This window comes from Doryrhamphus excisus, linkage group LG19 (genome assembly GCF_037039965.1).
Source record: "Doryrhamphus excisus strain RoL-2023G ecotype Guam linkage group LG19, RoL_Dexc_Guam_v1.1, whole genome shotgun sequence".
NCBI lineage: Eukaryota > Metazoa > Chordata > Actinopteri > Syngnathiformes > Syngnathidae > Doryrhamphus > Doryrhamphus excisus.
This window is the reverse complement of record NC_136375.1, coordinates 16,852,442-16,880,422: the sequence shown is the minus strand read 5'-3', so window position 1 is coordinate 16,880,422 and position 27,981 is coordinate 16,852,442. Positions and strand designations below refer to the sequence as shown.

Below are 27,981 nucleotides of genomic sequence, written 5' to 3'. Positions count from 1 at the left end.
ATCCCCAAATCCTCAGTATCGCTCACCACTATCACGTAACGTCCCGCTGTCGTCATTACGCAAAGTGACGTCAAGACGTTCGTCCAATCAGGGAAGGCTCCAGCAGCTCCGGAAAGAAGCAGACGATATGGCAGCCTGGGGAGCGACTAGGTGGAACTCGCTTTGACGAAGACGACCACAACCGGATCATGAAGACACTTTGACATCCGCCGGAGATGATTTACCTAATCGTGATATCCGCTTTATCCGGAGCGGTGCTCACGTTGCTCTTCCAGTTGTTCCTGCTGTGCCGAAGGAGCCCGGAGCCCGTGAAGCGGACGGAGCAGTACGTCAAAGTAGTGGCTGACAAGGCGTTGAAGGATTACTTGAATACTCAACATGTGGATGCGGGCCAGCAGCAGGACGCCACGGCCTCGTCACGACCGCCGGAAGTGACCGCCGGCAGCCCCAAACAACAACAACAACAACAACAACAACACGGCGACGCCGCCGACTCGGACAAAGCCGAGAGCTGTCATTTCCTGAATGCCATCTTCCTGTTCCTGTTCAGGGAGCTGCGGGACACTCCCGTGGTCAGACACTGGCTGACCAAGAAGATCAAGGTCGAGTTCGAAGAGCTGCTTCAGACAAAGACGGCGGGTCGACTTCTGGAGGGACTCAGCCTTCGAGACATTTCTCTCGGCGATTCGCTTCCGGTCTTCAAAACGGCCAAACTCATGAAGCCCGTCCACCTGAACGAGGACGGCATGCCGGAGGAACTGAACTTTGAAGTGGACATGGAGTACAACGGCGGCTTCCACCTGGCCATCGACGTGGACTTGGTCTTCTGGAAGTCCGCCTACCTGTTCGTCAAGATGCGGCGCGTGGTCGGCAGGCTGCGGCTGCAGTTCACGCGCCTGCCCTTCTCCCATTGGTCCTTCTCCTTCCTCGAGGACCCGCTCGTCGACTTTGAGGTCAAGTCCCAGTTTGAGGGAAGACCTCTTCCTCAGCTCACCTCCATCATCGTCAACCAGCTCAAAAGGGTCATCAAAAAGAAGCACACGCTACCCAACTACAAAATCAGGTCAGGTGACTGTTGTTTATCATTATTGTTATTTTTTGATACATTTTTATTTTTTTTAAAATTTATTTTACATTTTTTACCCCCAAAAATATCTGACAAATTTCATATAATAGGGCTAATACTAGCCTACTACTACTTCTACTAGTAGTAGTGGTAGTAATAATCTGAAGAAGAAGAATGATAATAGTAATAATAATATGCTAATGATTATTATTAGAACATTTTAGGGGGACTTCAGCCCCCCCTAAAATAATTTGATATTTTTTATTGGTTAGAACCCTAACCCTAATTATTTACTTTTTTTAAACAAAAAAAATCTCCAATCAATTTGTATATAATAGGGCAAAAGCAGGCTAATAAGCAAGCCAATAAGCAGGCTAATACTAGCCTACTACTACTACTACTACTACTACTACTACTACTACTACTACTACTACTACTACTACAACACATTTCTCTCGTGTTTAAACACTCAAACTTCAAATTTCCTTTGAAATTGAAATTGTCACAGGAAATGCCTCTTTGATCTGGTGCCGTTCCAATATACTGCAGCGTTTTTGTATCCTTGTTAAAACATATGGCTCCTGTCGTCTTTTTTTCCCTCTTTCTCCAAAGATTCATTTATTCCGTAACTTGTACCTTCTCTACAGAAGTCCAACTTTTGGGGAACATTGGGGGGGGAGTTGGCAAGCATCTCACACGGTTGTGGTCCGCAGTGGTCAGCGATAGTAAACAAGGAGTTAACATACTCTTGATATCCAATTTCCAGTTGTATTGTTGTAGCTGGACTACCCAGCATGCCTTGCGGGCATGTGGAAATGATAGTTTGAAGTTGCATTTTATGATTAGCGCTGAGGTGTTGATTTACGTGATGTATTAATTTGATGTGGGTGTGTTTTCATTTTGTTGCACCGTGAGCAAATACGTGGACCGCGAGTAAAAAAAACCAAAGTTTGCCCTCCCCGGTATATTTAATGTTTAGTTGAACCAGTTGAGGCCGTCTCTGATCCGTGTAGGAGAGGAAAACAGCACCGGCGTGAGCATCACCCACGTCCGTGCATCAAGCGAGGGAGTGAGAGAGAAGATGATGTAATAGTGAGCACAACTTCACCCTGGGATTTGGCTGCTCCCCATGAGATGTAATCCAGCTATTACAGTAAACACTAGCATGTTCCTCTCAGGGTTGTATGCTGCTGATTCCAATACTGATCATCCAGGACCGAAATCGGCTGATACCGTCACTTGGATTAATTATTCATTCGTTCGTTTTATACCGCTTATCCTCACGAGGGTCGCGGGGGTGCTGGAGCCTATCCCAGCTGTCTTGGGGCGAGAGGCGGGGTCCACCCTGGACTGGTGGCCAGCCAATCCCAGGGCACATATAGACAAACAACCATTCACACTCACATTCATACCTATGGACAATTTGGAGTGGCTAATTAACCTAGCATGTTTTATTTTATTTTTTTACTTCTAAGAGCCAGTGGCGTCATTAGGCCTATTTTAAAATGTTCTTAAGACCCCCTAAATAATTTGATATTTTTTATTTTAATTTTTTTTACAAAAAAATCTAACACATTTTATATAATAGGGCAAAAGCAGGCTTTTTGACTCACTTATGGAAGGTTGGGGTAGTAACACAAAAACTACAATTTCTTAAAATGTATAAAAGGTAAGTTAAAAATGTGAATGGCATGATATCAAAAACATGTTTTTTGAGGAATACCTGGAATATGAAATGATAAAAAAAATTTTAATTACAAAGATATTTCAAGAAAACAACCTGAGCGGGTCATTTTTGACCCACTTCTGCATCTAAGGGTTAATTGGCATTTGGCCCCAAATTTATGAAATGAAATAAAAAGATACTGCAAAGTTGGGCCCACATTTGCAAAGCTTTGTCACCGAGCGACTGTCTAAATATTTTCCTCTCTCTGTTCGTCTTCAGATACAAGCCTTTTTTCCCATTCCAAGTGCAGCCTCCTCTGGGATTTTCCTCTGACTTGGAGCTGTCAGTCCAGGACAGCAGACTGGTGGAGGGCCGACTCAGAGTCACCCTGATTGAATGTAGCAGGTAATGTTCATGGCATGATGCTGCCGTGTGTATAATCATGCATAATGTATATACTGTATATATACTGTATGCCCCGTCACTGGTCCGTAATACGTAAATACGTATTTCCCATCATGTCCATTGTCGGCTAGCTCATATTAACTCGTTTTCTTGCGCTGGACTGCACATAAAAATAAAAGAAAAATGTTTCAATTAAGGCTTACAAAAGAAAAAATTGCTGTTCCCCTTTAAATTAACACTATGACTTTATTCCCATAATATTTTGACTTTATTCAATTTAATATTCTAACCTTTCCTTTGTTTTTCCTAATCTTACAACTATTAAAAAATAATATTTCAATATCAATATTCCACCTCAATTTTTCTTCATAATATCACCAATTTATTGTCATAAAAATGGCCTCTTTTTGTATTGTTGGAATACTTTTCTGTTATTTTTACTTTATTATGGAAAATAAATCACAGCTGCAACTCAAACTTTATTCTTGTACATTTTCTTCTCGCAATTATGACCTTATTCCAATAATATTTATATAATAATAATAATAATATTAGCTGGGATTATATATTTTTATACAATATATAATAATATTCCAATATATTTATATTTAAAATTTATTTAATTTTTTTGTTTGTTGTCTTGTTAAATTACATTTTTGGAATGTGTCGTGGGCCAATAAAAAAACAGCCACGAGCCGCAAATGGCCCCCAGGCTGCACTTTGATCACCCCTGCCGTGAATGTTTACAGATGCTTTTCATTCATCATTTATGAATATTCATTCAGTCATTCATTTTCTAACAAATGATCCTCACAAGGGGGGTGCTGGAGCCTATCCCAGCTGTCTTGGGGCGAGAGGCGGGGTACACCCTGGACTCAGGTCTCCTAGCTGTGAGGTCCGCCCGCTAACCACTTGTCCACCGTGCAGCCCATTTATGAATATAAACTATAAAAACATATTTCATGTTAACATTTTTGCCTTTCTGGAACGAATTAATTGGATTTACATTATTTACACGATTTACTTATTTATTTATTATTTACTTATTTATTTGATTTACTTTTATTTCTTTTTGTTTTTTGTGTCAGTTTTACAAACTCTGCTTATGTGAAAACTCACCCCACGGTAACAAGACCAAAAATGTCTTGGTCAGCATTCTCTTTAAATGCTTCAACACACTTGTGGCCTGATGAAACTCTTTGCTGCATTTGTGTATCCCACTTGAACACAAGAGTCTTTTCAAAGAGGTCCCGTAGCTCGGAGTCATGTTTTAGTGTGGTCTGGCATTGGGTAGTCAGCTGAGAGAAACCCATACTTGTATACTTGTATACTATGTAGCTCACTCTGTGGCTTCTTAGTGGATTTATATTCACTTCTAATCCAAGTACCCTACATTAGATGTTTATTTGTGTTTGCCACCATCTTGATTTCTATTCTCGCCCGTTGGTCACGTTTAAATGTTTCAATTCATAAAACAAATGGAAATATTAGTCAACGACAACACAACCAAACACAGATACTTTTTGTTTATTAAGGAGGAAAAAACAATCCAAAGCTACATGACCCTGTATGAAAAAGTGATTGCCTCCGGTTAAAACATGGTATGGTTTAATGGTCATTTAATTTCATTTGAACATGTCCAAAAGGAGTAGGAAGAAGCAAAGCTTATTAATTATTTTTATTTTTATTTTTATTTTTATTTTTATTTTTATTTTTATTTTTATTTTTATTTTTATTTTTATTTTTATTTTTATTTTTATTTTTAATTTTATTTTTATTTTTATTTTTATTTTTATTTTTATTTTTATTTTTATTTTTATTTTTTTGTGTATTAAAGTCATGTTATATTTCTAAGAATAATGTATTTATCCTTATGTGCAAACTTTGGGGACATGGTGCACTTTGTACTGGTGCTGTTGCATTGACTTGGTGAGCTCAGCAGGGGGCAGCAGATTCCTGAAAATGTGCTCATTGGTTGCCGTTGTTCTCACTCCGGTCGTCTTTTGCAATCCAAATACTATCTGCTGTAGTACCATGGCTGTTTTCTGAAAATGCAATAATGGAAGGATGTCAGCCACCAGGGTGCAGGCTAACATCCTGTGACCCCAAAGAGCTTCTATCACACGATGCGAGGGGAGGGGTGCACTTTCTCAGCTCACCATATTGGACCTGTAGGCCTCTTTAAGAGGAAGGCTGAGGTGCAGCTCATGTGCACAATGCAAATGCAGCCTTGACAACTGATGTATAAATGATGTGAAATATACTTCCACACTATAGTGGAACATGTTTGTATGAACATGAATTCAAGTGTGGTAGAATTTCAAGCGGTTATCTGGTTGCTTTTGTACCAGCATTACAAAAATAAGCTTTTAATTTCCACATGAATGGCAAATTGTATGCCTGAAATGCTTTTATAACACAAAATGTACTTTAAATACGCATGTGGTCCTTGAATAATAGGCTGTAGTCAACCAGGAAACAGCCATCATTAATGAATTCCTGAAAAACGTTTGCAATAGTAAGGGAATGGATGGGAATGGTTTTGGTTGGGAACTGATATTTTCCTGAAACTTACCCATCTTCTACTGTTGATTATGAAATAATGGAAAACTATAGAAACCTCACAAAAAGCTGCTTTTAGTTGGGAACTGATATTTTCCTGAAACTTGCCTATGTTCTCCTGCTGATTACTAAAGAACGGAAAAAAGTACAAACAAACTTTTAAGGAAAGATGAAGCGTCTAGTCTTTCTTAAGGTAGGTTCCATGTTTACATAGCTATAGAACATATGTCCCATGTTCTACTGTTGATTACTAAAGAATGGAAACGTATAGAAACTTCACAAAAAGCTGCTTTTAGTTGGGAACTGATATTTTCCTGAAACTTACCTATGTTCTACTGCCGATTACAAAAGAATGGAAAACTGTAGAAACTTCACCAAAAGCTGGTTTTAGTTGGGAACTGATATTTTCCTGAAACTTACCTGTGTTCTACTGTTGACTACTATAGAATGGAAAAATACAAAAACTTCACAAGAAGCTTTTTTTAGTTGGGAACTGAAAAGCGGTAGAAAATGAATGAATGAATGAATGATATTTTCCTGAAACTTACCTATGTTCTACTGTTGACTACTAAAGAATGGAAAAATATAAAAACTTCACAAAAAGCTGCTTTTAGTTGGGAGCTGATATTTTCCTGAAACTTACCTATGTTCTACTGTTGATTACTAAATCATGGAAAAATATCTAAGGTTCACAAAAAGCTGGTTTGAGTTGTGCTAACACCCAGTCCATGCTAGTGTGGCTAGTGGTTGAATGGAAATACCCTGATTGATACCCTTGTGTGCACCGCCTGTTTCATAAGTCAACAGTCACATCAGAAACTCAACCAATGTGCTGCTCTCAATTTATTTCACACAAACATTGACTCTGAACACGGAAATAGCAGTAGTAGTACACAGGCTCTTAATATCAACAATGTGGTGTTCGTACTTTCGAAATTGGGCATGGGTGCATAGCGACAGCAACCTTTTGGTTAATCTTAACGTTGCACTTTTTTTTGGTCCCGTGCTGCAGACTCTTCATCCTGGGCTCGTATGACAGAGAAACCTACGTCCACTGCACTCTAGAGCTGAGCAGTCACCAGTGGAAGGAGAAGACTCGCAGCTCCATCAAACGAGTGAGTAACCGCCATTATCCTTCATTTCCACGTTATTAGACACAGCGAGCGCAACAGCAGCAAGTCTGCGCAGGAATGTGGACGCTTAAATGAGAATGTTAAAGTATTGCTTTCTAAATGGATGCGGACAGACGGACATTCATTGTGGCGGAACACGATTATTTTCTTGCATGCCTCGTTGTGGCCTCACCTGGTCTTATTGACACATTAATACAAGCCCATTTTCATCGTCCGTCTGTTTAGGAGATTAGCCCCTTTGGTGACATTTTATTCACATTGAACGGGAACATTTTCAGACCCGGAGGCAAACCGTTTCTAATTGCAGCAATTTTGAGACATGACAGTTATCACTAATGAGCGTTTTAGTGTTTTAGAAATGCCAGCCCTAACTACTGGAGGCTGCTGGCTTAGCCATGTTATACTGTTGATTACTAAAGAATGGAAAAAGCTAGAAACTTGACTAAACCGTGGTTTTAGTTGGGAACTGATATTTTCCTGAAACTTACGTATGTTCTACTGTTGATTACTAAAGAATGGAAAAATATAGAAATTTCACGAAAGATGGTTTTAGTTGGCAACTGATATTTTCCTGAAACTTACCTATGTTCTTCTGTTGATTACTAAAGAATGGAAAAATTACTAAAGAAGGGAAAATATAGAAACTTCACGAAAAGATGGTTTTAGTTGGGAACAGATATTTTCCTGAAACTTACCTATGTTCTACTGTTGATTACTAAAGAATGGAAAAATATAGAAACTTCATGAAAAGATGGTTTTAGTTGGGAACTGATATTTTCCTGAAACTTACCTATGTTCTTCTGTTGATTAATAAAGAATGGAAAATTTACTAAAGAATGGAAAAATACAGAAACTTCACGAAAGATGGTTTTAGTTGGGAACATATATTTTCCTGAAACTTACCTATGTTCTACTGTTGATTAATAAAGAATGGAAAATTTACTAAAGAATGGAAAAATACAGAAACTTCACGAAAGATGGTTTTAGTTGGGAACTGATATTTTCCTGAAACTTACCTATGTTCTACTGTTGATTACTAAAGAATGGAAAAATTACTAAAGAAGGGAAAAATATAGAAACTTCACGAAAAGATGGTTTTAGTTGGGAACTGATATTTTCCTGAAACTTACCTATTTTCTACTGTTGATTACTAAATAATGGAAAAATATAGAAACTTCATGAAAACATGCTTTTAGTTGGGAACTGATATTTTCCTGAAACTTACCTATGTTCTACTGCCGATTACAAAACAATGGAAAACTATAGAAACACTCGTCCCCCACCAGTGACATTTCAAGTACCTGAAGGATGCTCTGTGTTGCTGATCATAGAGTGGTACAGTACCGCTCTTTGTCCAACCGGGGGCAGTAAAATGTAACCCCCCCCTCCCTTGCTTGGTCACCTCTGTTGCTACCTCATAGAATGTTTACCTGCACACAGCTATCCAGTCCATAATAATGTCAACACAAGACCACCCATTAGTGCAGCCCTGATGGAAAACAGGATATCCCCTTTGTGTTAATAAGTACACAGAGAAGCAGTTTCAAGGTGGCATTTGAGCCTGATTTATCAGACGTCCCCAGTCTGCATGTCCCCAGCAGGTCACCGTAGTAAGGATCACAAGGTCTGCCATCTGGAAAAGGTCAAATCACACTCACATCTCCTGCATTATTTTCTCCTTTGTACTCAAGATGGCCCTTATGAGCTATTTATTCCGTCTTGAGTCTGGATGGTTTGTGGCTCTTAAGACTATTCCGCAGATCTCTCTCTGTGCTAGTCACAGTCTCGAGTCTTAACATCTGAATTATTTGTCCTTTTAATGAGCTTACCAAATATGTCGCTCCCATTGAGTGGTATTACATATAGTGGTATCAGTGCATAGATACTAAGGGTGTGGAAAGTAATGCTAATGCTAATGGTAATGGTTTAATTTCATTAGAACATGCATCAGATTCCAATTGAGTGCATCCCATAATCAGTTACCAGTTCCACATGTCCAAAAGGAGTAGGAAGAAGCAAAGCTTATTAAATCCTACCCCTCCATCTGGTACTTTTACAATCAGTAACTCTTACATTTGTTCACTTCCTGCTTTCTTAATATAGTTTTTAATTTTAATTTTAATTTTAAACCGGGGAAGAACATTTTATTTCTATTTTAGGATGCTTACGGTTAATGTGGTTAATCGTATATTTTTATATAAATTCGACTAGAATAGACTGTTTGAATTGTGTGTGGTCATTTAATTGCACTTTTCTGGTGAGTTGGTCTTGCTTTGTAAGGCCTTTCATCAGGAGTGGTAGTGTTTTCTGGTTGTTCCACATCACAGCTTCCGCATCATCGGCAATATATCAAATTTAATTTCTTTGTTTTGTCACAGAGTTTGATCCAAGGGCTTGATAGAAATAGCTTAGACCCAGTTGATAAGCAGCATGCCTTTCTGGTGCAGCAAGATTTTATCAATCAAATTTCCGCTGATTTTCGTCTAGCTGGGAAGCCTCTGTATGTTACAATCAAGTGTATTTTTACACCTCTGTTGAAGATGATTCAGAGGTGGCCAAAATGCAGCCTGAGGGCCATTTTAAGGACCTCAGCTGTTTTTTTTTAACTGGCCGGGGGCACATTCTAAAAGTACAATTTAACAAGAAAACTATAACAACAAAAATGGACAAGAATAAAGTCAAAATATTAACTGAAAAGCATTGTAATCTAAGAGAGTTGCAGTTTCACTAAAATGGAGTAATATTATTAGGAAGTAGATTAATGTCATTTTAGTAGCATTACGTGGAAATACATGGCTATATAAACATTTTCGTTTTCGTTGTTTTGTTGTAATCAGCAGTAGAACAAAGGTAAGTTGCAGGAAAATATCAGTTCACAACTAAAAGCAGCTTTTTGTGAGGTTTATACCTTTTTCATTTCTTTAGTAATCAGAAGTAGAATACAGGTAAGTTTCAGGGAAATATCAGTTCCCAACTAAAAGCATCCTTTTGTGAAGTTTATACCTTTTTCCTTTCTTTAGTAATCAGAAGTAGAATACAGGTAAGTTTCAGGGAAATATCAGTTCCCAACTAAAAGCATCCTTTTGTGAAGTTTATACCTTTTTCCTTTCTTTAGTAATCAGAAGTAGAATACAGGTAAGTTTCAGGGAAATATCAGTTCCCAACTAAAAGCATCCTTTTGTGAAGTTTATACCTTTTTCCTTTCTTTAGTAATCAGAAGTAGAATACAGGTAAGTTTCAGGGAAATATCAGTTCCCAACTGAAAGCATCCTTTTGTGAAGTTTATACCTTTTTCCTTTCTTTAGTAATCACAAGTAGAATACAGGTAAGTTTCAGGGAAATATCAGTTCCCAACTAAAAGCATCCTTTTGTGAAGTTTATACCTTTTTCATTTATTTAGTAATCAGAAGGAGAATACAGATACGTTTTAGGACAATATCAGTTCCCAACTAAAAGCAGCTTATACGTTTTTCATTTCTTTATTAATTGGCAGTAGAACATAGGTGAGTTTCAGGAAAATATCAGTTCCAAACAAAAAGCAGCTTTTTTGTGACGTTTATACTGTTTTCCATTTCTTTATTAATCAGAAGTAGAATACAGGTACGTTTCAGGAAAATATCGGTTCCCAACTAAAAAAAAGGGAAAAAACATAATTTTGTGAAAAGATGCATGGCTTTCACTTTGGCATTAATATTTTGTGCTTTTGTGACAGCACAAATATCTAAATAACTACGCTAACATAAACAACACAAAAAGGGGTTGTTTTGCATTAATATATATATATATATATGTACAAGTGTAACACCATGAACAATTCAGAATTTTCACATTTGGAAATGAACTATGTGTATGCACGTTATTCGTTATCTGTGTCCCAATTCCAGCCCTCGGCCTTTCCCATTTGTATTACCCCTACCCCTAAAAAAAGCGAGGGCCAAGGGGAAGCGGGACGCCACCTGATGCTCATTATGTCATCACCCCTCAGCGCTTTCTGGCCGTGACGTAGGCAGATGTGACAGATACAGCCTTTCTAAAAATGTTTCCTACCACAAAGAACACACCATAAATGTCATTTTTATATGGAAGCCTTTTTTTCCAACTGTGACATCTATGGACATCTATGGACATCTAACGACAAACATCTTCCAAGCAGCATTCTTAACAACATCACTTGAGCTCAGACGGCGTCCGACGGTAAGAATAATGGAGTGACATGATCACTGGTAGGCGGGGACTATGTCAGACGTGTTTGCGCATATGCCCGCTTGACTCGCTTGCCAGCCCTCTTATTTGATGCTTAGTGACAGCTTTGACTGAGCAGGGATGCTTTTGTGCATCATCACATCACGGCTTCATCCAGCAGCCCCGGTGGGACTTTGATTGGGCCGGCTTGATCAAACCGCTTTCAGTTAAAAATAAAAACATGACCGTGGATGGATGCGTAGGTACTGTTGCTCGGGGGTTTGCTGACATTTTGCATGGACTCAGCAACTGATGAGTGTGTATGAGAGACGCACATGATATGAGGTCCAGGTCCAATCAGGATTTGAATACAACTTTATTTCCTAACCTTGATGTGTTGATGCAACACTTGCCTTCATTGAACAGGGCCAGGGCAGTGCTTCAAATGACACTCGTGTTCGCTCTGTAAATTTGATTGTAGCGCAGGTGGTCCACGCGGAAGACCACCCCGTATTCAGAGGGATGTTACCCGGCCCTGTTTTGTAACATGACATTTCAAACGCATCTTGAAATTCCCAACTTTTCAATGACCGTATTATCATTTCAACTAGGAATGGGCTTCAATTTCATTTATATACAGTGGAACCTTGGTTAGCGGCATTGATTTGTTCTGACTCTAACCAAAACGGATTTAACCGAATACCATTTTCCCATAAGAAACCATGTAAATCCAATAAAGCCAAAACGTTATCACAAAATTATATAATACTTATTAATAAAAGTGTTGCGCAAAGCTATCAGTAATGTTGGAGTTTATCTCCACGTATGGCGACAAATCTCATAGTGAGGATGGATGATGCCGATTTTTTTGTTAATGCCATACGATGGATGTACTACAACAAGGAACTTAACCAATGCTAATGCTTATTATGTTATTATTTCTTATTGTTGCTTGTCATGTCTACTATATGGTTTTATTTCATTTGAAATAGGGGGATGGCTTAGGGATGGCTTAGCCATGGTATACTGTTGATTACTAAAGCATGGAAAAAGGTAGAAACTTCACTAAAAATTGGTTTTAGTTGGGAACTGATATTTTCCTGAAACTTACCTATGTTCTACTGTTGGTTACTAAAAAATGGAAAAATATAGAAACTTCACGAAAAGATGGTTTTAGTTGGGAACTGATATTTTCCTGAAACTTACCTATGTTCTACTGTTGGTTACTAAAGAATGGAAAAATATAGAAACTTCACGAAAAGATGGTTTTAGTTGGGAACTGATATTTTCCTGAAACTTACCAATGTTCTCCTGCTGATTACTAAAGAATGGAAAAATTACTAATTTAATTTAAGTTTTTTATTTTTTTAATGTATTTTTATTGTATATATTTGATTATTATTATGAATTATATATTATTATAAATTGTATTGATTTTTTATTTTTTTATTTTTTGTCACATACCAAAGTACGAGGTGATATGACCATACAATGAGGTGATTTGAGTACAAAGGTGACTATGGGGGTGTTATTTAATGCCTACAGGGCTCCAATAATGTAAAAAAAATGTTTTTAAACCAATGAACCGTGATAAACAAGGACTGGATAAGGGATAAGGGATAAGGGATAAGGGAGGTGGGGTATACCCTGGACTGGTGGCCAGCCAATCACAGGCTTTCCAGACCATTCCAGCGATAAAGCTCCAGCTTGCATGTGATCCCAAACAGGATATGCAGTCAAGAAAATGGATGCATGTTTTAAGGACTGTCATGTTGACATACCCCAGTAATCCCAAAACTTCCTATCACCTTTGGTCACAGCGACTGATTTGAAGCAGATGACACATTGTCATCTTGTTTCCATTTTTCCGGGGCCAATTACGCACCCTATTCTAATTCTGTTTGACAATTTGTGGCGGCACAGCGAAAATTCGATTAAAGACAAGCGATTTTCCCCACAACCTGTTTTTGTTTGCTTGTAATCACTTCTTCCAGTGATCAATTCACCTCAAGGGGGAAAGTAGATTGGGCAGCCGCTGTGTGCATGACGGACAGAGGCGCAGCCACATTACAGCTTTCCTGCTATTTCCTTTTGCTGCTCCTATAGCACGTGCTCTCATTAGTCAGGAAATGACATGTTAGCGGCTGCCTGTCAGTTTTGGCGTCGCTAATACCCACGCTGATGAGTCATTAGTCACATACTGTACGTAACCACAGATACTTGACAATGGAGATAGCCATTCGTGTATTTATTTGGCTTGGATTCCAAATCATAGCTTACCCTTTTTAGTATTGCATGACCTTTTGTTTTATTTAACCAGCGTTTGGCGTCTTCATTATGTAACTTGCATAACTTCAAACTTCAAAGTGGGGTTATCTGAGACATAAAACAAGCTCTTGATTTCATTTGAGATGGCCGTGAATGTTCCATTTTTGGATCAGAAAGCTCTCATGGCGTTGATGTGTCTTACATCACTTTTATTTACAGCGATGGTCCTAGTTGAGTTTATTAAGTATGCACATTGCAGTTCAATTAATGCTAATGGTAATGGTTTAATTTCATTTGAACATGCATCCCATAATCAGTTCCCAGTTCCACAAGGAGTAGGAAGAAGCAAAGCTTATTAAATCCTACCCCTCCATCTGGTACTCTTACAATCACTTTTACAACTCTACCTTGGTTTTTATTTTTATTTTTATTTTTATTTTTATTTTTATTTTTATTTTTATTTTTATTTTTATTTTTATTTTTATTTTTATTTTTATTTTTATTTTAGAAATAAGGAGTTAGTATGTTCTCTGTAGGCGGCATTATGAATTATCCTTACTGACCTTTTTTGCAGTACATTTAGCCAGTGAAGATTGCTTTTATAGTTATTAGCCCATATTTCCACACAATAAGTAAGATATGGTAGAACCAGAGAGCAATAAAGAGTGTGGAGTGATTTCTGATTGAGAACAAATTTTGCTTTGTTCAATACTGAAATATTTCTGGCCACCTTATGTTGTATATTTGTAATATGAGGTTTTCCAGCTCATATTTTCATCTATTGTGATCCCCAGAAATGTATTTTCCTTCACCCTTTCAATGTCTACACCGTCTATTTGTATTTGCTGGTGCGTGTCCTTTCTGCTGTTAGCAAACAGCATGATTTTAGTTTTATTTAGGTTTATTTTTGTTATGCAAATGAAACTGATGATTATGTTTGGTTGTTCTGTTTGGAATTGCAGCTTTGAATAGATGAGTTGGGTACAGTTGGCTGCAAATCGGATGAGAGTGCATTTAATGATAAGAAAATGAGGCCAAGTGGTGACATTGCGTCCCAACATCTCATCCGAGCCATGTGTTCCTTGAGGAGGAAATAAGATAGCTCTGTGCTTGCTTGATTGACAGGCGTTGGTTTTCAAAGGCAAAGAAACACCCAAATGCCGATTTGATAACCGTGGAAATGGATGACGGGCGACTTCCTCTTCCTCTTCCTCTCTGACAAGAATTGCAGGTACATTAGAAGCGAGTAGTTTCAGTTTCACGATTTAGCGAACGAACCCAGGATGATCATTTTTCAATGCAGGGACATTGATGATGACAGAAAGGATGGTGTGGGCGACCGAGCCCTTGTGGCTTCTCATAGAAGTGCAAATTAGGCAAAGCTCCTTTTTTGTTTGCATGTGTTTCCATGACAACCTCTTTGTTCTTAATGCTTTTGAAATCGATTTATGATGCATGAAAAGGCAGCTTAAAATTCAAGTGACAAAGTGATTTTTTTTTTTTTTTGGGAAGACACAGACACGCAATTGAATCCGTCGCCGTTCCAACTCTACCTTGGTTTTTCTCGAATGAATGAATGAATGAATGAATGAATGAATGATGGCTGTTTCATGGTTGTCCATGGCTAATTATTAGTACAAAAATATTAGTAATGTTTCATTATCTTAGATTACACAACCTTAACATTGCATGGAGTCGGCCTTTGGCGTGATAGAATGGAAAAATGTTCTCCTCCCCTTCCGTGTGGAAGTGGTGCATTTTTTTGCTAACTAGCTAACTAGTTAGCTTGCTATGCTGATCCCATAGCCTGCACATTAATGTTCCTACTGAGCTAACTATTTAGCCTCCAAACTTAAAGGGCATCAATCGGCGTTGGGAAGATCCGTCCATTTTCTATTCCACTTATCCTCACTCGGATTGCTGGAACCTATCCCAGCTGACTTGGAAAAAATGTGGAAAAAACCCGGAGAAAACCCACGCAGAGATGCCCATGGGTGGAATCGAACTCGAGTGTCTTAGCTGTGGGGCCTGCACGCTAACCACTCCACCACCATGCAGCCGGTTTGAGCATTAATACAAAAAAAAGCACAATAACAAACATCCATCCGTCTATTTTGTATGCCGCCTATCTTCACCAGGATTGCCTATCCCAGCTGTCTTTGGGGGAGAGGCGGGGTACACCCTGGACTGGTGGCCAGCCAATCCCAGGGCACATATAGACAAACAACCATTCACACTCACATTCATACCTACGGACAATGAACCTAACTTGTTTTTTTGGAGTACTCGGAGAAAAGCCACGCAATTCCACACATGTCCAATGAGAGATTCGAACCCACGTTTTCCCGATACCTTAGGTATAATAGGTGCCGATGTACGCAAACACCTGAGCAGCTACTGACTGTGCTTCCCACCCTTCAGCCTCCCTCATCAGCACAAGGGTTGCTAATTGGATATGGCAGGGAATTGCTGTGCACTTGCCTTGCAGCGACTGGTACCCTATAACCATACACAAATCCATCTGACATGTGGTATTAGATTAAATTACCGAGCAGCGCAGTCACAGGGAAAAAGATGTGCTCGACCCCCACCAGTACATCTCGCACGCACCCCCTCCCCCAAACCTGCTGGAGAGCAGTGGGATGTTCAGCCAAGCAACATGTGATGATGGTCTATGCCGGCTGTCTGTCATGCTGCCCTCGTTGACTGCTTCAACAATGCGTTACCGTCACATGACCGCTTCCTTCTCCATGCAGATTCTCATGTATACACACAGCTGGTAAAATGGATTAAGGACAATATCGTTGCTTGAATGATCACACAAAAACGTGAACGCACTCTATTGTGTGTTTGGTTTTTTTTAACCCCTTCCACATTTACATCTCTGAATGAATAAAAATGCAGGATTTTTAATGATGTCAGCATTTTGGTTCATGATTGGTTCCTAATGAACCAATCACAAGAAATCAAGAAATGACATTTCACATCTGTTCCTTGATTGCATGAAAACGTGACGACTCATTTTCCATCAAAAATGCATTCATGCGCACATTACATTTTTTTTATAAAAATATGACAAATCCCCCGAAAATGTCCACTTCATTTTTATGTGGGAGTGGAGTAAAAATCAGTAGAAGTTGATTATTATTATTATTTTTTTGTCCATAGAAAATGTTCATTCATTCATTCATTTTCTACCGCTTATCCTCACGAGGGTCGCAGGGGTGCTGGAGCCTATCCCAGCTGTCTTGGGGCGAGAGGCGGGGTACACCCTGGACACAGGGCACATATAGACAAACAACCATTCACACTCACATTCATACCTATGGACAATTTGGAGTGGCTAATTAACCTAACATGTTTTTTTTTTACTTCTAAGAGCCAGTTACATCATTAGGCCTATTTTAAAATGTTCTTAACCCCCCCTAAATAATTTGATATTTTTAATAGATTTTTTCATTGATTTTTTTATTTTATTTTATTTTTTTTACAAAAACAAAATCTCTGACGAATTGTATATAATAGGGCAAAAGCAGGCTAATAAGCAGGCCAATAAGCAGACTAATACTAGCCTACTACTACTAGAAGTTATAGTAATAATCATTCATTCATTTATTTTTATTTTTATTGGTAGCTTATTTGGTTAGCACTCGACCGTTTGCACCGTTTCTTGGGAGACAAGAGCCAGTGACTACTAGTGCACCAAAATGTACCTTCCCCTCTTTCCCATCCATCTTTTGTGCAATTGGAGTTCAAAGAAAGATTCATTCTATCATATAATTTACCCTTTTGGGGGGTCACTAAACCCCCAAAACAAACAAAAATGTCCCTTCTTTGATATACCTGTGTCAGTTCAATCTTTCTTGAATCAAGTTCACCAGTCCAGGGTGTACCCTGCCTCTCGCCCGAAGACAGTTTTATTCTCACAGGATCTTGTTACACCCCAACGGCTCACCCTTTGAGGCTAGTGCAAAAACGCTAATGACGCTAACCAAGGTTCCACTTGTTTCACACTTACGGAATTTAGCAAAACATTCCATGTAAGCAGAACCCACTGAAGGTCAAGTTGACCTTTTCTTTTGTGCAATTGGACGTCAAAGAAAGATTCATTCTATAATATAATTTACCCTTTTGGGGGTCACTAAACCCCCAAAAAACAAAAATGTCCCTTCTTTGATATACCTGTGTCAGTTCAATTTTTTTTACTCTCACAGGATCTTGTTATTACACCCCAACGGTTCACCCTTAGGGGCTGGTGCAAAAACGCTAATGACGCTAACCAAGGTTCCACTTTCCTACTAATAGTATTGTATGGTATGAGTTGTCGGCGGGTGTGGGGGGTGGGGGTGCAAGAGTGAGGCAGATGACTCAAATGCATTCTACAGTATACTGTAGATGGTCGTTGGGATGAAAGGCAGAGGGAAATTTGTCTTTTGTGTCTGTTCTGAGGTAAAAGAATGGTAAAGTAGCGCTAGCTGCCATTTCAGCATATTAACCTTTCATTAGGTCTCTGCAGCCGTCCAGATAAAAGAGAGGCTGGATTTGCTGAAATAAATGGCAAATTGTGCGTTTTACATCCTGCCTGCAGGTGCCTCTCAGTTCTGTTATTTTTTATTTGTTGTTGTTGTTGTTGTTGTTGTTGCTCAGAGACCAGAAAGCATGCTGCCGTAAATGTGACAAATTTTCTCATTTGGAGAAACGCTGTCTTGCAAGAACATGGCAGGCAGAAGCTAACCACACTGTGAACTATGCATGCTAATTGAAGTAATATGGAAGTTGCAGCGTTGAACCGCACATTAAGTGCTTAACGCACACTATAAACCTTGCAATCCAACCCAGTATCAGCAAGTGATGTGTGGCTGTTTTTTTTCTGTCTAAGCAGAAGCTGTAGTCATCCTGCATTTGATCAAAGTTACCCAAAAGGGGACCCATGATGCCTTTTCCACTTTTCTGACCTATAAATACAGTTAGAATGTTGTATTATGGTATCAAACCATGCCAAAATTCCAGTATTTCCAGGAAATACAGCTGGAATAGGTGCAGATTCTGGAAGCTCTAGGAAATGTTCTTTTCTGGTTATGGTGTGTAACTGCTCTATAGGAGTCCACAACTCAATACAAAGGGGCTGAGTGGAGCAGCCATCATATTTTTTTTTGCACAATTTCGGCCAAAATAAAGTTCCTTTGCACACTGTTTGTGGTTGAAATGGATGAACACAAACGCTCACTCAACATGGCCAATCACCGAACGTAGGCACAGTTCCGGGAGAATCGGAATGTCAGAACCGGTTCCATTCGATGCTCGATGCCCAACCCTACCTGCATCGTGTATTTATTTCTGCGGTAATTAAATACAAGCCGATGAGCAAGCGGGAATGGAGCTCCACCTCTGTTTCAGACAGCTGCATAAACCCCTCCATAATGTAACCCAACCCCCGACCGCAACACTTTCCTGGCGAAGACTTCAAATAAACAAAATCCCAGCAAAAGTAGAAAAATGCAGCTAGAAAAAAATATTGATAATAATAACTAAAAAACACAAAGATTTGTCTTTAAATATGTGTAAGATTTTTTTGTATTATGAATAGATTATTTATTGTAAATATCAAAGGACAGCCGGACAGCCCTGACGTTAACCTCCAAAGACAAGTAGATAAGACAAACCGAGAACTGCCATTGTTCAAGTCCATGTTGGAGCTATTAATGCTGACAGCCAGCATTTGGCAGACAATACCAATTGCCTGTGAGAACATACATGTCACAAATAGCAATTCCGCAACATGAATGACGTTATACATAATTTAATATATTTATATTTTGTAACTTTTGGAGCGGAGTGTATGTTAGTTTTATTTATTTGTCATATTGTATTTTCCATAGGCATATTTTAAATACAGTGTTACATCATTTTCCATTTGTAATCACGTCTGAGAGGTCAGACAAAAACCAAAGACGTGGTCATTGTTGCCAGTCGGGCAGCTGCACACACGGCGACGGTGCGGCTGTAATGAGGGTCGCTCAGCACCTACAAGACTGCTGTCAGCTGTTCACACAGTACGGCCACCATGTTTTCCACGCCTGGTCGTCGTGGTTGTCGTCGTCGTCGTCGTCCCAGTCAGGCCTGTCACTCCAGCTTGCCACCTGCTTGCCCTGCCAAATACTTGTCAAAATAATCTGGCAACACAGTCAGCCTACTTTGATGCTTGCTCTTCTTTATTCAAGCTTTAGAGTGGAGTGTCTGATGCTGTGGTCACTTGTACATGTTACTGTCAGGTTCAAACTCCTGGGACACTTAAACACTTAAATACAGAAGAGACAGACAATATTCAAAGTTACTCGCAGCGAGGAGAGTGACACCACATACCCAGTGACACGCCGCTCCACTCTGAGTATGCAGTTCCCACTCCTCTCTTTTTATTCTCTTTTTCTTTATTCTCCCTACTACATGGTCGTGTAACTCTATGTGTGTGTATATGTCAGAGTAATTACTTTTATTGTTTTATGAGTTCTTTTCAAGATTAACATGAACATCTGCAGGGTTGCTGTTGGTGCATCCAGGCACCTCCAGGACCTGGGGGTCAATGGGGGTCGCTGATGAGGGTCACGGGAACGTTCTTCAGCACATTCAAACACTTTCTATTGTCTAAGCAAATGGATATAAGGGTGATAACTAATATTATATTCCTTCTATCTACATTTTATTCTAACAGTCACTGAGCTCGTTTTAACCTGGGTGCGGAATATCAACCAAACAAAAACAACCTGGAAAAGGTTTACGGAAGTTTGAGTGGACCCAACAAGTATAATTAGTTTGCTGCCTGAATGTTGGCATACGGACGTAATTTATTTTTTCTAGCTGGTTCGAGGAAGTCCAGCTTAGTGCATCAAAGAAAGGGCATTTTGATATTTCTACTAAGGATCGACCGATATAGCGTGCCAATATTTGCGTTCTTTACTTGAATCGGTATCGGCGCCTTCGCCAATGTATTTTCCCGCCGCGTGATTTACAGACAATCCGCCGGGCAGCTTTGTGTTGCCGGAGGAGACGCACACGCAGTCGCGGTACCCCTCCCACACTGCAAGAGTGGTGAATCACAACTAGGGCCGAGTTAAACGATTATTCTGTAATTAATCTAGAAAATAGTTTTTCGATGCATCGATTGATCCCTGAAAGTCCCTGATTAGTCCTTGAAAACATAAACAACATGAAACACATGCACAGGTTAATAAAAATATGTATTTCTAAATGATCTGCCCGGGCTGCACGGCGGTCGAGTGGTTAGCGCGCAGACCTCACAGCTAGGAGACCAAGTTATTAGAGCTAGCAGCTATCAGAGGTCTTTATCGTGCACAACACCAACTTTAATGATGAGAGAAATGTTTTATATATCGTATTAAATTGTGTCAGGCGGGGGGGGGGGGTCTCACTGCGGAGGATCATCGATGCTAGATAAACTTAAACTACGACAGAAATGTTTTGCGCATGGTTGAATATTTATTCCTTTTAAAATTGATAATGCCGTTTAAATGTGTGTTTAAGAACGTTATCATAAATATTTGTTATCATTATCATTTTTTCATGTAAATTGAGCGAGCAAAAGCAGTATCGGCTACAAAAAATCATATCGGTCGATCCCTAATTTCTACACCATGATCCGGAGGTCATGGACCATCCTTTACATTATATAATTGTGTGCAATTCCTTACTAAGTTCATGTGATGGATCAATCGATTGATTGATTGATTGATTGATTGATTGAACAGCCTACTTGACAGAATAATAGTCTTTGTGTGATGTGAAGTTGACCGGACCTTTAGTCTCCATTTTTTTTACTGGCTGTGTTTATGGAAGCACTCTAACAAAGCCAGATCAGATTAGGTTTGACCTGGAGGACACAAACGCAACCCGTTTGTGGTGAGCAAGGTGTATTTACAAGCAAAAGCGCTAACCTTCCATGGCGTGTGTTTTCTTGGAATATATTGTACATAGACTACGCAGTAGCTGACGTTTTGTACTAGGTTTTCTGTCAAACTTTTGGTATTGGAATATATTTGACAAAGCCTCTCATTAAATTGTGGTACAAAAGATTATTGTTGTTGTCAACGATAGGGGGAAAATCAATAACATTTCCACAAAGCAATCCTCTTGGATTTGGTGAAGTACCCCCGTATTGGGGTCCTGATCAAAGAAATGCAGTCATTCCATTTTAGCATCTTTGTAAACGAATGTGGATAAGGCCGTGCTTTTGTTCCATAAGCGTGGATCCTGTCTGTCCATCATCCATTGAGCCCCTCTTCATCCTCCCTTCTTGCCGTCTCGTGTGGACCATCAGCTTATTCATGCCAAGCCTAACTCAATCACAGACTTCCACCAGAACCGTAACGAATGACTGCAGGGGAAATTACAGTCATCTGTCTCCGTCGACCCACGTCGCACTGGCTCTCCTTTTTATACCACAGCACCTGTACTCTTTTCATTTTCCATCTCCTCCCCCTCTCTTTGTCCACCATCACGTTTGACTTGAGCAGCCGCTCTTAACCTTTTGGGAGTCACAGAACCCGACAAGGATCCGATGAAAGTGATGGCCCGCCTTCACCACAATTATTCACAAAGAAAGCTTTGCATCTAATGTGTGGACGGTTCAGTGGAACCACTCTAAGGTCCCGGTCCACCGTCTTTTTATGTCCAGGCTGAGTTTAAAATAGTGCTACTGTTTGTTTGGTAGACACCTAAAATAAAATCTTGTTTACCGGTGGCGTCCAAAGTACGGCACAGGAGATGTTTGGTTTTTTCTATTGGCTCACGGTGGCTCAGTGTACATCCTTACGTCAAGTTGACCTCTTCTTTTGTGCAATTGGACTTCAAAGAAAGATTCATTCTATCATATAATTTTTCCTGTTGGGGGTCACTAAACCCCCAAAACAAACAAAAATGTCCCTTCTTTGATATACATGTGTCGGTTCAATTTTTCTTGAATCAAGTTCACCAGTCACTGTCTGTTGGGATCTTGTTACACCCCAACAGCTCACCCATTGGGGTTGGTGCAAAAACGCGAATGACGCTAACCAAGGTTCCTCTTGTTTCACACTTACCGAATTTAGCAAAACATTCCATGTAAGCAGAACCTCAGTGTACATCCTGAAGTCAAGTTGACTTCTTCTTTTGTGCAATTGGACATCAAAGAAAGATTCATTCTATAATATAATTTTTACTTTTAGGGGTCACTAAACCCCCAAAACAAACAAAAATGTCCCTTCTTTGATATACCTGTGTCGGTTCAATTTTTCTTGAATCAAGTTCACCAGTCCAGGGTGTACCCCACCTCTCGTCCGAAGACAGCTGGGATAGGCTCCAGCATGAGGATAAGCGGTATAGAAAATGGATGGATGGAAGTTCATGAGTGTTCTGTTTTTGCATGGAGCTAGGGAAGACTTTGGGACCCCTGTGAAACGGCTGAAAAGAACTTTACAGTTTTTGTAGTATATTTGTCAAATTTTAATTGGATTGGGTAAGAATTAAAACTGTTTTTTTTTAGTGATTTTAGCCAAAAATCCCGGGAATGCAAAGGGATTAATAAATAAACTTTAAGTCAACAATGCAAAAAAAACCCAACCCAAAATCTTTTTGATAATTGTCATTTATCTGGTCCTCATGAACCCCCAGAAAACCCACATGGCCGCAACTTAAAACCCCGATGAACCTACCAAATTTCCTTGACCAAATGTAATGAATTATTGTGGCTAGTGTCATAATATGTAGAGTGTCTATGAAACAGGACGGTCATTTTCCAGACAAGCTGTTGGTCCTGACGCAGGCCACCTCTGCATCACAACACATGTAATGTGGGATAGCCGGGTCTGTAATTCAGTGAGGCGGGGGTAGGGTTTAATTGCACTTCTCAAACTGGATTGCCACTTTTGCTTTGAGTCATAGCAGACGAAGATGTCAGTGATGGACTTCAGGCTTTCAGTGCTGAGTTGTTTATGTGCCCTCCCGATATGTCTGCCATTTGGAAGACATGCAATTCGCATATCGGCCAATACCGATTCAAGTAAAGAACACAAATATCGGCCCGATGAATGACAGTGTTCCCCACATTTAACATGCATGCACTCTGAATTTGGTGATTATTATTTTTGAAATGTGGCAACTTATTCATGATTTTTGGTTGGTTTTTGTCGTATGCAGACGGAGGTCATCAAGGGTCCATGTGGCAGCGTGGGAATGACGTTCAGACACGTGCCTGCCAGCGAGGGTGATGCGGTTCATGTCAGCATTGAGACGGTCACACCCAACTCCCCTGCAGCCTTGGCAGACCTGCAGCGAGGAGATCGCCTCATCGCAATCGGAGGTCTGAGATGACTTGTGTCACGTTTGCTCTTTGGTCTTGAGCGCATTGACGATAGTAACGTTCCAAAATCTTGACTTTTCAATTTGAAGTTTGAAATGTTTTTGCGAGTATTTTGGCTTATTATACAATAGTGCTCAAAAGTTTGGGAGTTTTTCACAAAAAAAAATTCATGCATTTACAAATATTTTTTTTCCATTTCCCAAACAATGAAAATGAATGAGATGATTGCATGGAGGCCTACCATCAACAACTCTCAGTCCTCTCCTGCTATGGCTGCTAATCCAAGTTGATCATTTTATAAGGCTAATAGATGATTAGAAAAGCCATCTAAAAATCTCTTACCATGCTGTTAACTACTCCCTTCAGAGAGCAGCACCAACTGGGTCTAACAAGGACAGAAAAACGCTGCACAAATATCTGAGAGTGTGTAGTTGGCAGGACTGCCAAGAAAAAGCCATATCTCAGACTGGCCAAAAAAAATATTCCAAGTGATCCCAAACTTTAGAGCGGTAGTGTATGTAGCTGTGTGTCTAGAAGATTCCTGGACAGCAAACGTTGGCCTTTTTTCATCAATGGAAGAGTCCCCCCCCCACAAAAAAATTATTTTCACTTTTCTTCATTTCTCCGCTCATTTGCCAATCCTGTGCCACTTCGCGTTTCCCTCCACATAGCTCAGGGGTGTCCTAACTATTCCCAGCTATTTGGCTATTTTTTTTTTTTTTTGCTGTTGTTGTTTTTAATATTTTCCAAATATTTCAACTTTCTTTTTAAATAATGTTTAATGTTATATTTAATGTAATGTTTAATATTAATGTTTAATAATGTGAGCAGGGCACCTGTGCTGCACTGCACGGTGGTCTGGTGGTTAGCATGTCGAAAGATCTGGGTTCTCTTTTTGGGCATTGCTGTGGACTTCATTTCCAAAATGATAAATATACATTTTGAGAATAAAGTTGTACATTTATGAGAAAAAAAGTAACATAATTACAAGGTTTTTCTTATAAATTTACAACTTTGTTCTTAAAATGTATGCTAACCACCAGACCGCCGTGCAGCCCAGGTGACGTGCTCACATTTACAAATATTATTTTAAAAGAAAGAAATATTAATGAGAAAAAGCTTGTAAAATTTCAGCTTCTGTTCTTTAAATTTTGCTCTATTTTTGCTAGTTTTGGTTTAATTTTATTTCTACACTGTGCCGTCAGCCAATAAAAAAACAAGCTGCGGGCCGCACTTTGGACACCCCTGCTCTATATGGTATATATTTTGAAAATGAAATTTTACAAGAAAAACATGTATTGTTACACTCCTGAAATGTATTTATTTCAACATTTGAAAAAAAAAATAGTAATTGTTTATGTTGACAGGGGTCAAAGTGACATCATCAGTTCAGGTGCCCAAACTGCTAAAGCAGGCCGGAGACCGGGTAGTGGTACTGTATGAGAGGCCAGTTTGCCACCAAGCCCCCCCCTTGGGAAGCTTGGGAACACTTCAGGAGGGATTTGGCCAGCTGGAAGAAGCGGGTTTCATATCCCAGCCAGGGGGGTATGAAGAAGACCCGGCCCCCATCACCACTTTGTCTGACGTGCCCGACTCGAAAGACATGGACTCGGAATTTGAAGAGTTGATTGTGGACTCCAAGCCCAGCTCGAATGTTGCCCCCGTCGGCGGAAGTGATACAAAGGAGGATTTATTACTCACGGTAAACCAAAGCCCCAAAAGAACCGTGGCCACCTTGGCTTCTAAACCTCTTGGCACCATATCCCCCATCCTCAACCGGAAACTAAATCTAGTGGGTCTCCAGTCCCCGTTAAAGCCCCAAACGAAAGACTCCCCAAAACCGTCGCGACAGAAGACAAACACGGATTCGGGAGATAGTTTACAACGTCCCACAGTACCCCCTCCACCTCCACCTTCTCGTCCCCCTGTTCCACCAAGACCTCAAATCCGGTTGTCGTCTGCCTGCTCGGAAAGCAGTTTCACCGACAGCGTCGATTCTGCTTCAAACGCAACTTCGGCCATTTCTACTGTGACCACCACCGCCAACGCTGCTGAGAAATCTCCTGAAAAAGCTCCTCTGGCTGGAACCGGCGAGGACATGTCTTGCACTGAGAAGACGGGTATGAAACCAACGGAGTCCAAGTCCACCAACGATGACATTTCAGCCTCGTCCATCACCAGCAGCAAACCCGACCAGGCAAAGGACAAAGTTTCAGAGAGTTCCTGCAGCACACGGGACAGTCTAGAAGATCACTCCCTGTGGGAATCTTCGGAAACCATGTTTCGTAGTCAAACCGCACGTTGGCTTAAGGCTTCTGCAGTTTTTGACGTGGAGAGCAACCACAAGTACCTTAATGTGGCCCTTTGGTGTAAGGATCCCTTTAAGCTGGGCGGCTTACTGTGCCTGGGTCATGTCAGCCTTCAGCTGGAACATCTCGCCCTCGAATGTATGGCAACATCCTCGGCGGAATACCAGAGCACATTTAGACTCGGGCCCCCGGAGCCTCGAGCTAATGTCAGTCGCACTGCGCTACGCAGCTTGAGCACCCATAAGGGCTTCAACGAGAAGCTGTGTTACGGAGACATTACTCTGAATTTCTGTTATCTATCCGGCGACGAGTTCGACTACTCGGGTCTGGCGGAAAGAGACCGAGAGGGGAGCGTCCACGAGGATGAAATAAGAGACAAAGACCGGGACCACCATATCGCCACGGCGCCTCGCGACGACTTAGCGTACGGCGCCGTGCAGCTAGTCGAGGTTCGTCACAACTTCCAGGACACCCAATTCCAAAATCCGACCTGGTGTGAATATTGTAAAAAGAAAGTGTGGACCAAGGCGGCTTCTCAGTGTATGATATGTGCCTACGTATGCCACAAGAAATGCCAGGAAAAATGCCTTGCTGAAAATCCCTTCTGTGTGGCGGCAACGGAGCGTCGAGGCGCCGACCCCGAGGCCAAGTTCACCATCAACCGAGCCACCACCGGATTAACCCGCCATATCATCAACACCAGCTCCCGGCTGCTTAACCTCCGCCAGGTTCCGAAGACTCGTCTGGTTGAGCAAGTCGCTGACGCGGTACCCGGAGCGGTGGACCCTTCCCCGAAACAGACCCCCAACACCTCGGACAACGAAAGCAGCGACACGGAGACCTACACGAGCGGCGCCAGCCCCTCGAAGCAACCTTCTAGCAGCGGTGGGAGCGGGAAACTTGTACGCAAGGAAGGCGGTTTAGACGATAGCGTCTTCATCGCCGTGAAAGAAATCGGCCGCGACCTCTACCGAGGTTTACCCACCGACGAGCGTTCGCAGAAACTGGAACTGATGCTGGATAAGCTGCAGCAGGAAATCGATCAGGAATTAGAGCACAACAACGCTCTCCTGTTGGAAGAGCGAGACACGGCCGATCCCAGGCGGAAAGTTCTCATTAGCTCGGCTTTGTCCAAATCCGGGGAAAGACTCCAGGCGCTCACCCTGCTCATGATCCACTACCGTGCGGGCATCGAGGACTTGGAGTCGGTGGAAAGCACGTCTCCTTCGGAGCAGCAGTGTTTTAAGGCCAAAGGAGATGGACTAGAGGACGAGGCCCTGATGGGAGCTGAGGTCTACGACAGCGACATGTGCAGCCCGGTGGAGGTCCAGCTCTTGGACGACATCACCGAGGAACAGATCTGTGTGGAAGCCCTCCACTGAATCACGGCCAAAGGGGGGACATGTTTGGACCTGTCACACTTTGGTGGATTTTGGAAGGGGATTTAAGATCACTGTGGTCCATTTGGAAAGGTCTTAACGGTCCATACAGGAAATGCAGACTATGGATATTTGGGAAAATTGCTGTTCATTTCAGAACTGGTTTTTGCACACATTTTGTGTCCGTGCATTTTGGGGGTTTTAAAGGGAAGTCTTGCTGGTGTGTTGTCCGATCAAGATGTATATTTTCTCATTCAGTTGAACATCTAAAGGGTTGCGTGTTCCCCACGGTTTTTTTTGTCAGTTTTTTCTCAAGGTCACATGGCAAAAAATAATAATAATAATATTAATGATAATAATCAGCTCAGATTCATTGTGGGTGGAATGATGACACACAACACACACAGGAATTGGGTGCACAAGGTAGAATTTATTCCAAATTTCCTCCAATCGCAAAATGATGCATACAGGTTCAAATACAGTTGAGAACAACATTATCAGCCCCCCTTTGAAATTTCAAGTCAAGATATTCCCAAGTATTCCCAAAGGAATTTTCAACATAGCATTTCTGAACATACACGTTTTCTTTACACATTGCATATAATTATATATATATATATTTTTTTATTTTATTTTATTTTTGTCACATACCGAAGTATG

At 40.6% G+C, this 27,981-nt stretch overlaps 1 protein-coding gene across 1 annotated transcript; it reads left to right on the top strand.

Annotated features, from left to right (window-relative positions):
* The first annotated feature begins 62 nt into the window (after positions 1–62).
* Positions 63–27,604, top strand: pdzd8 (PDZ domain containing 8). The gene is made up of 5 exons (XM_058056143.2): positions 63–1,063; positions 3,012–3,137; positions 6,712–6,814; positions 23,471–23,633; positions 25,001–27,604. Exons 1-5 carry the CDS (start codon positions 216–218, stop codon positions 27,322–27,324), a joined length of 3,564 nt encoding a protein of 1,187 aa, XP_057912126.2. The 5' UTR covers positions 63–215; the 3' UTR covers positions 27,325–27,604.
* Positions 27,605–27,981: the final 377 nt, after the last annotated feature.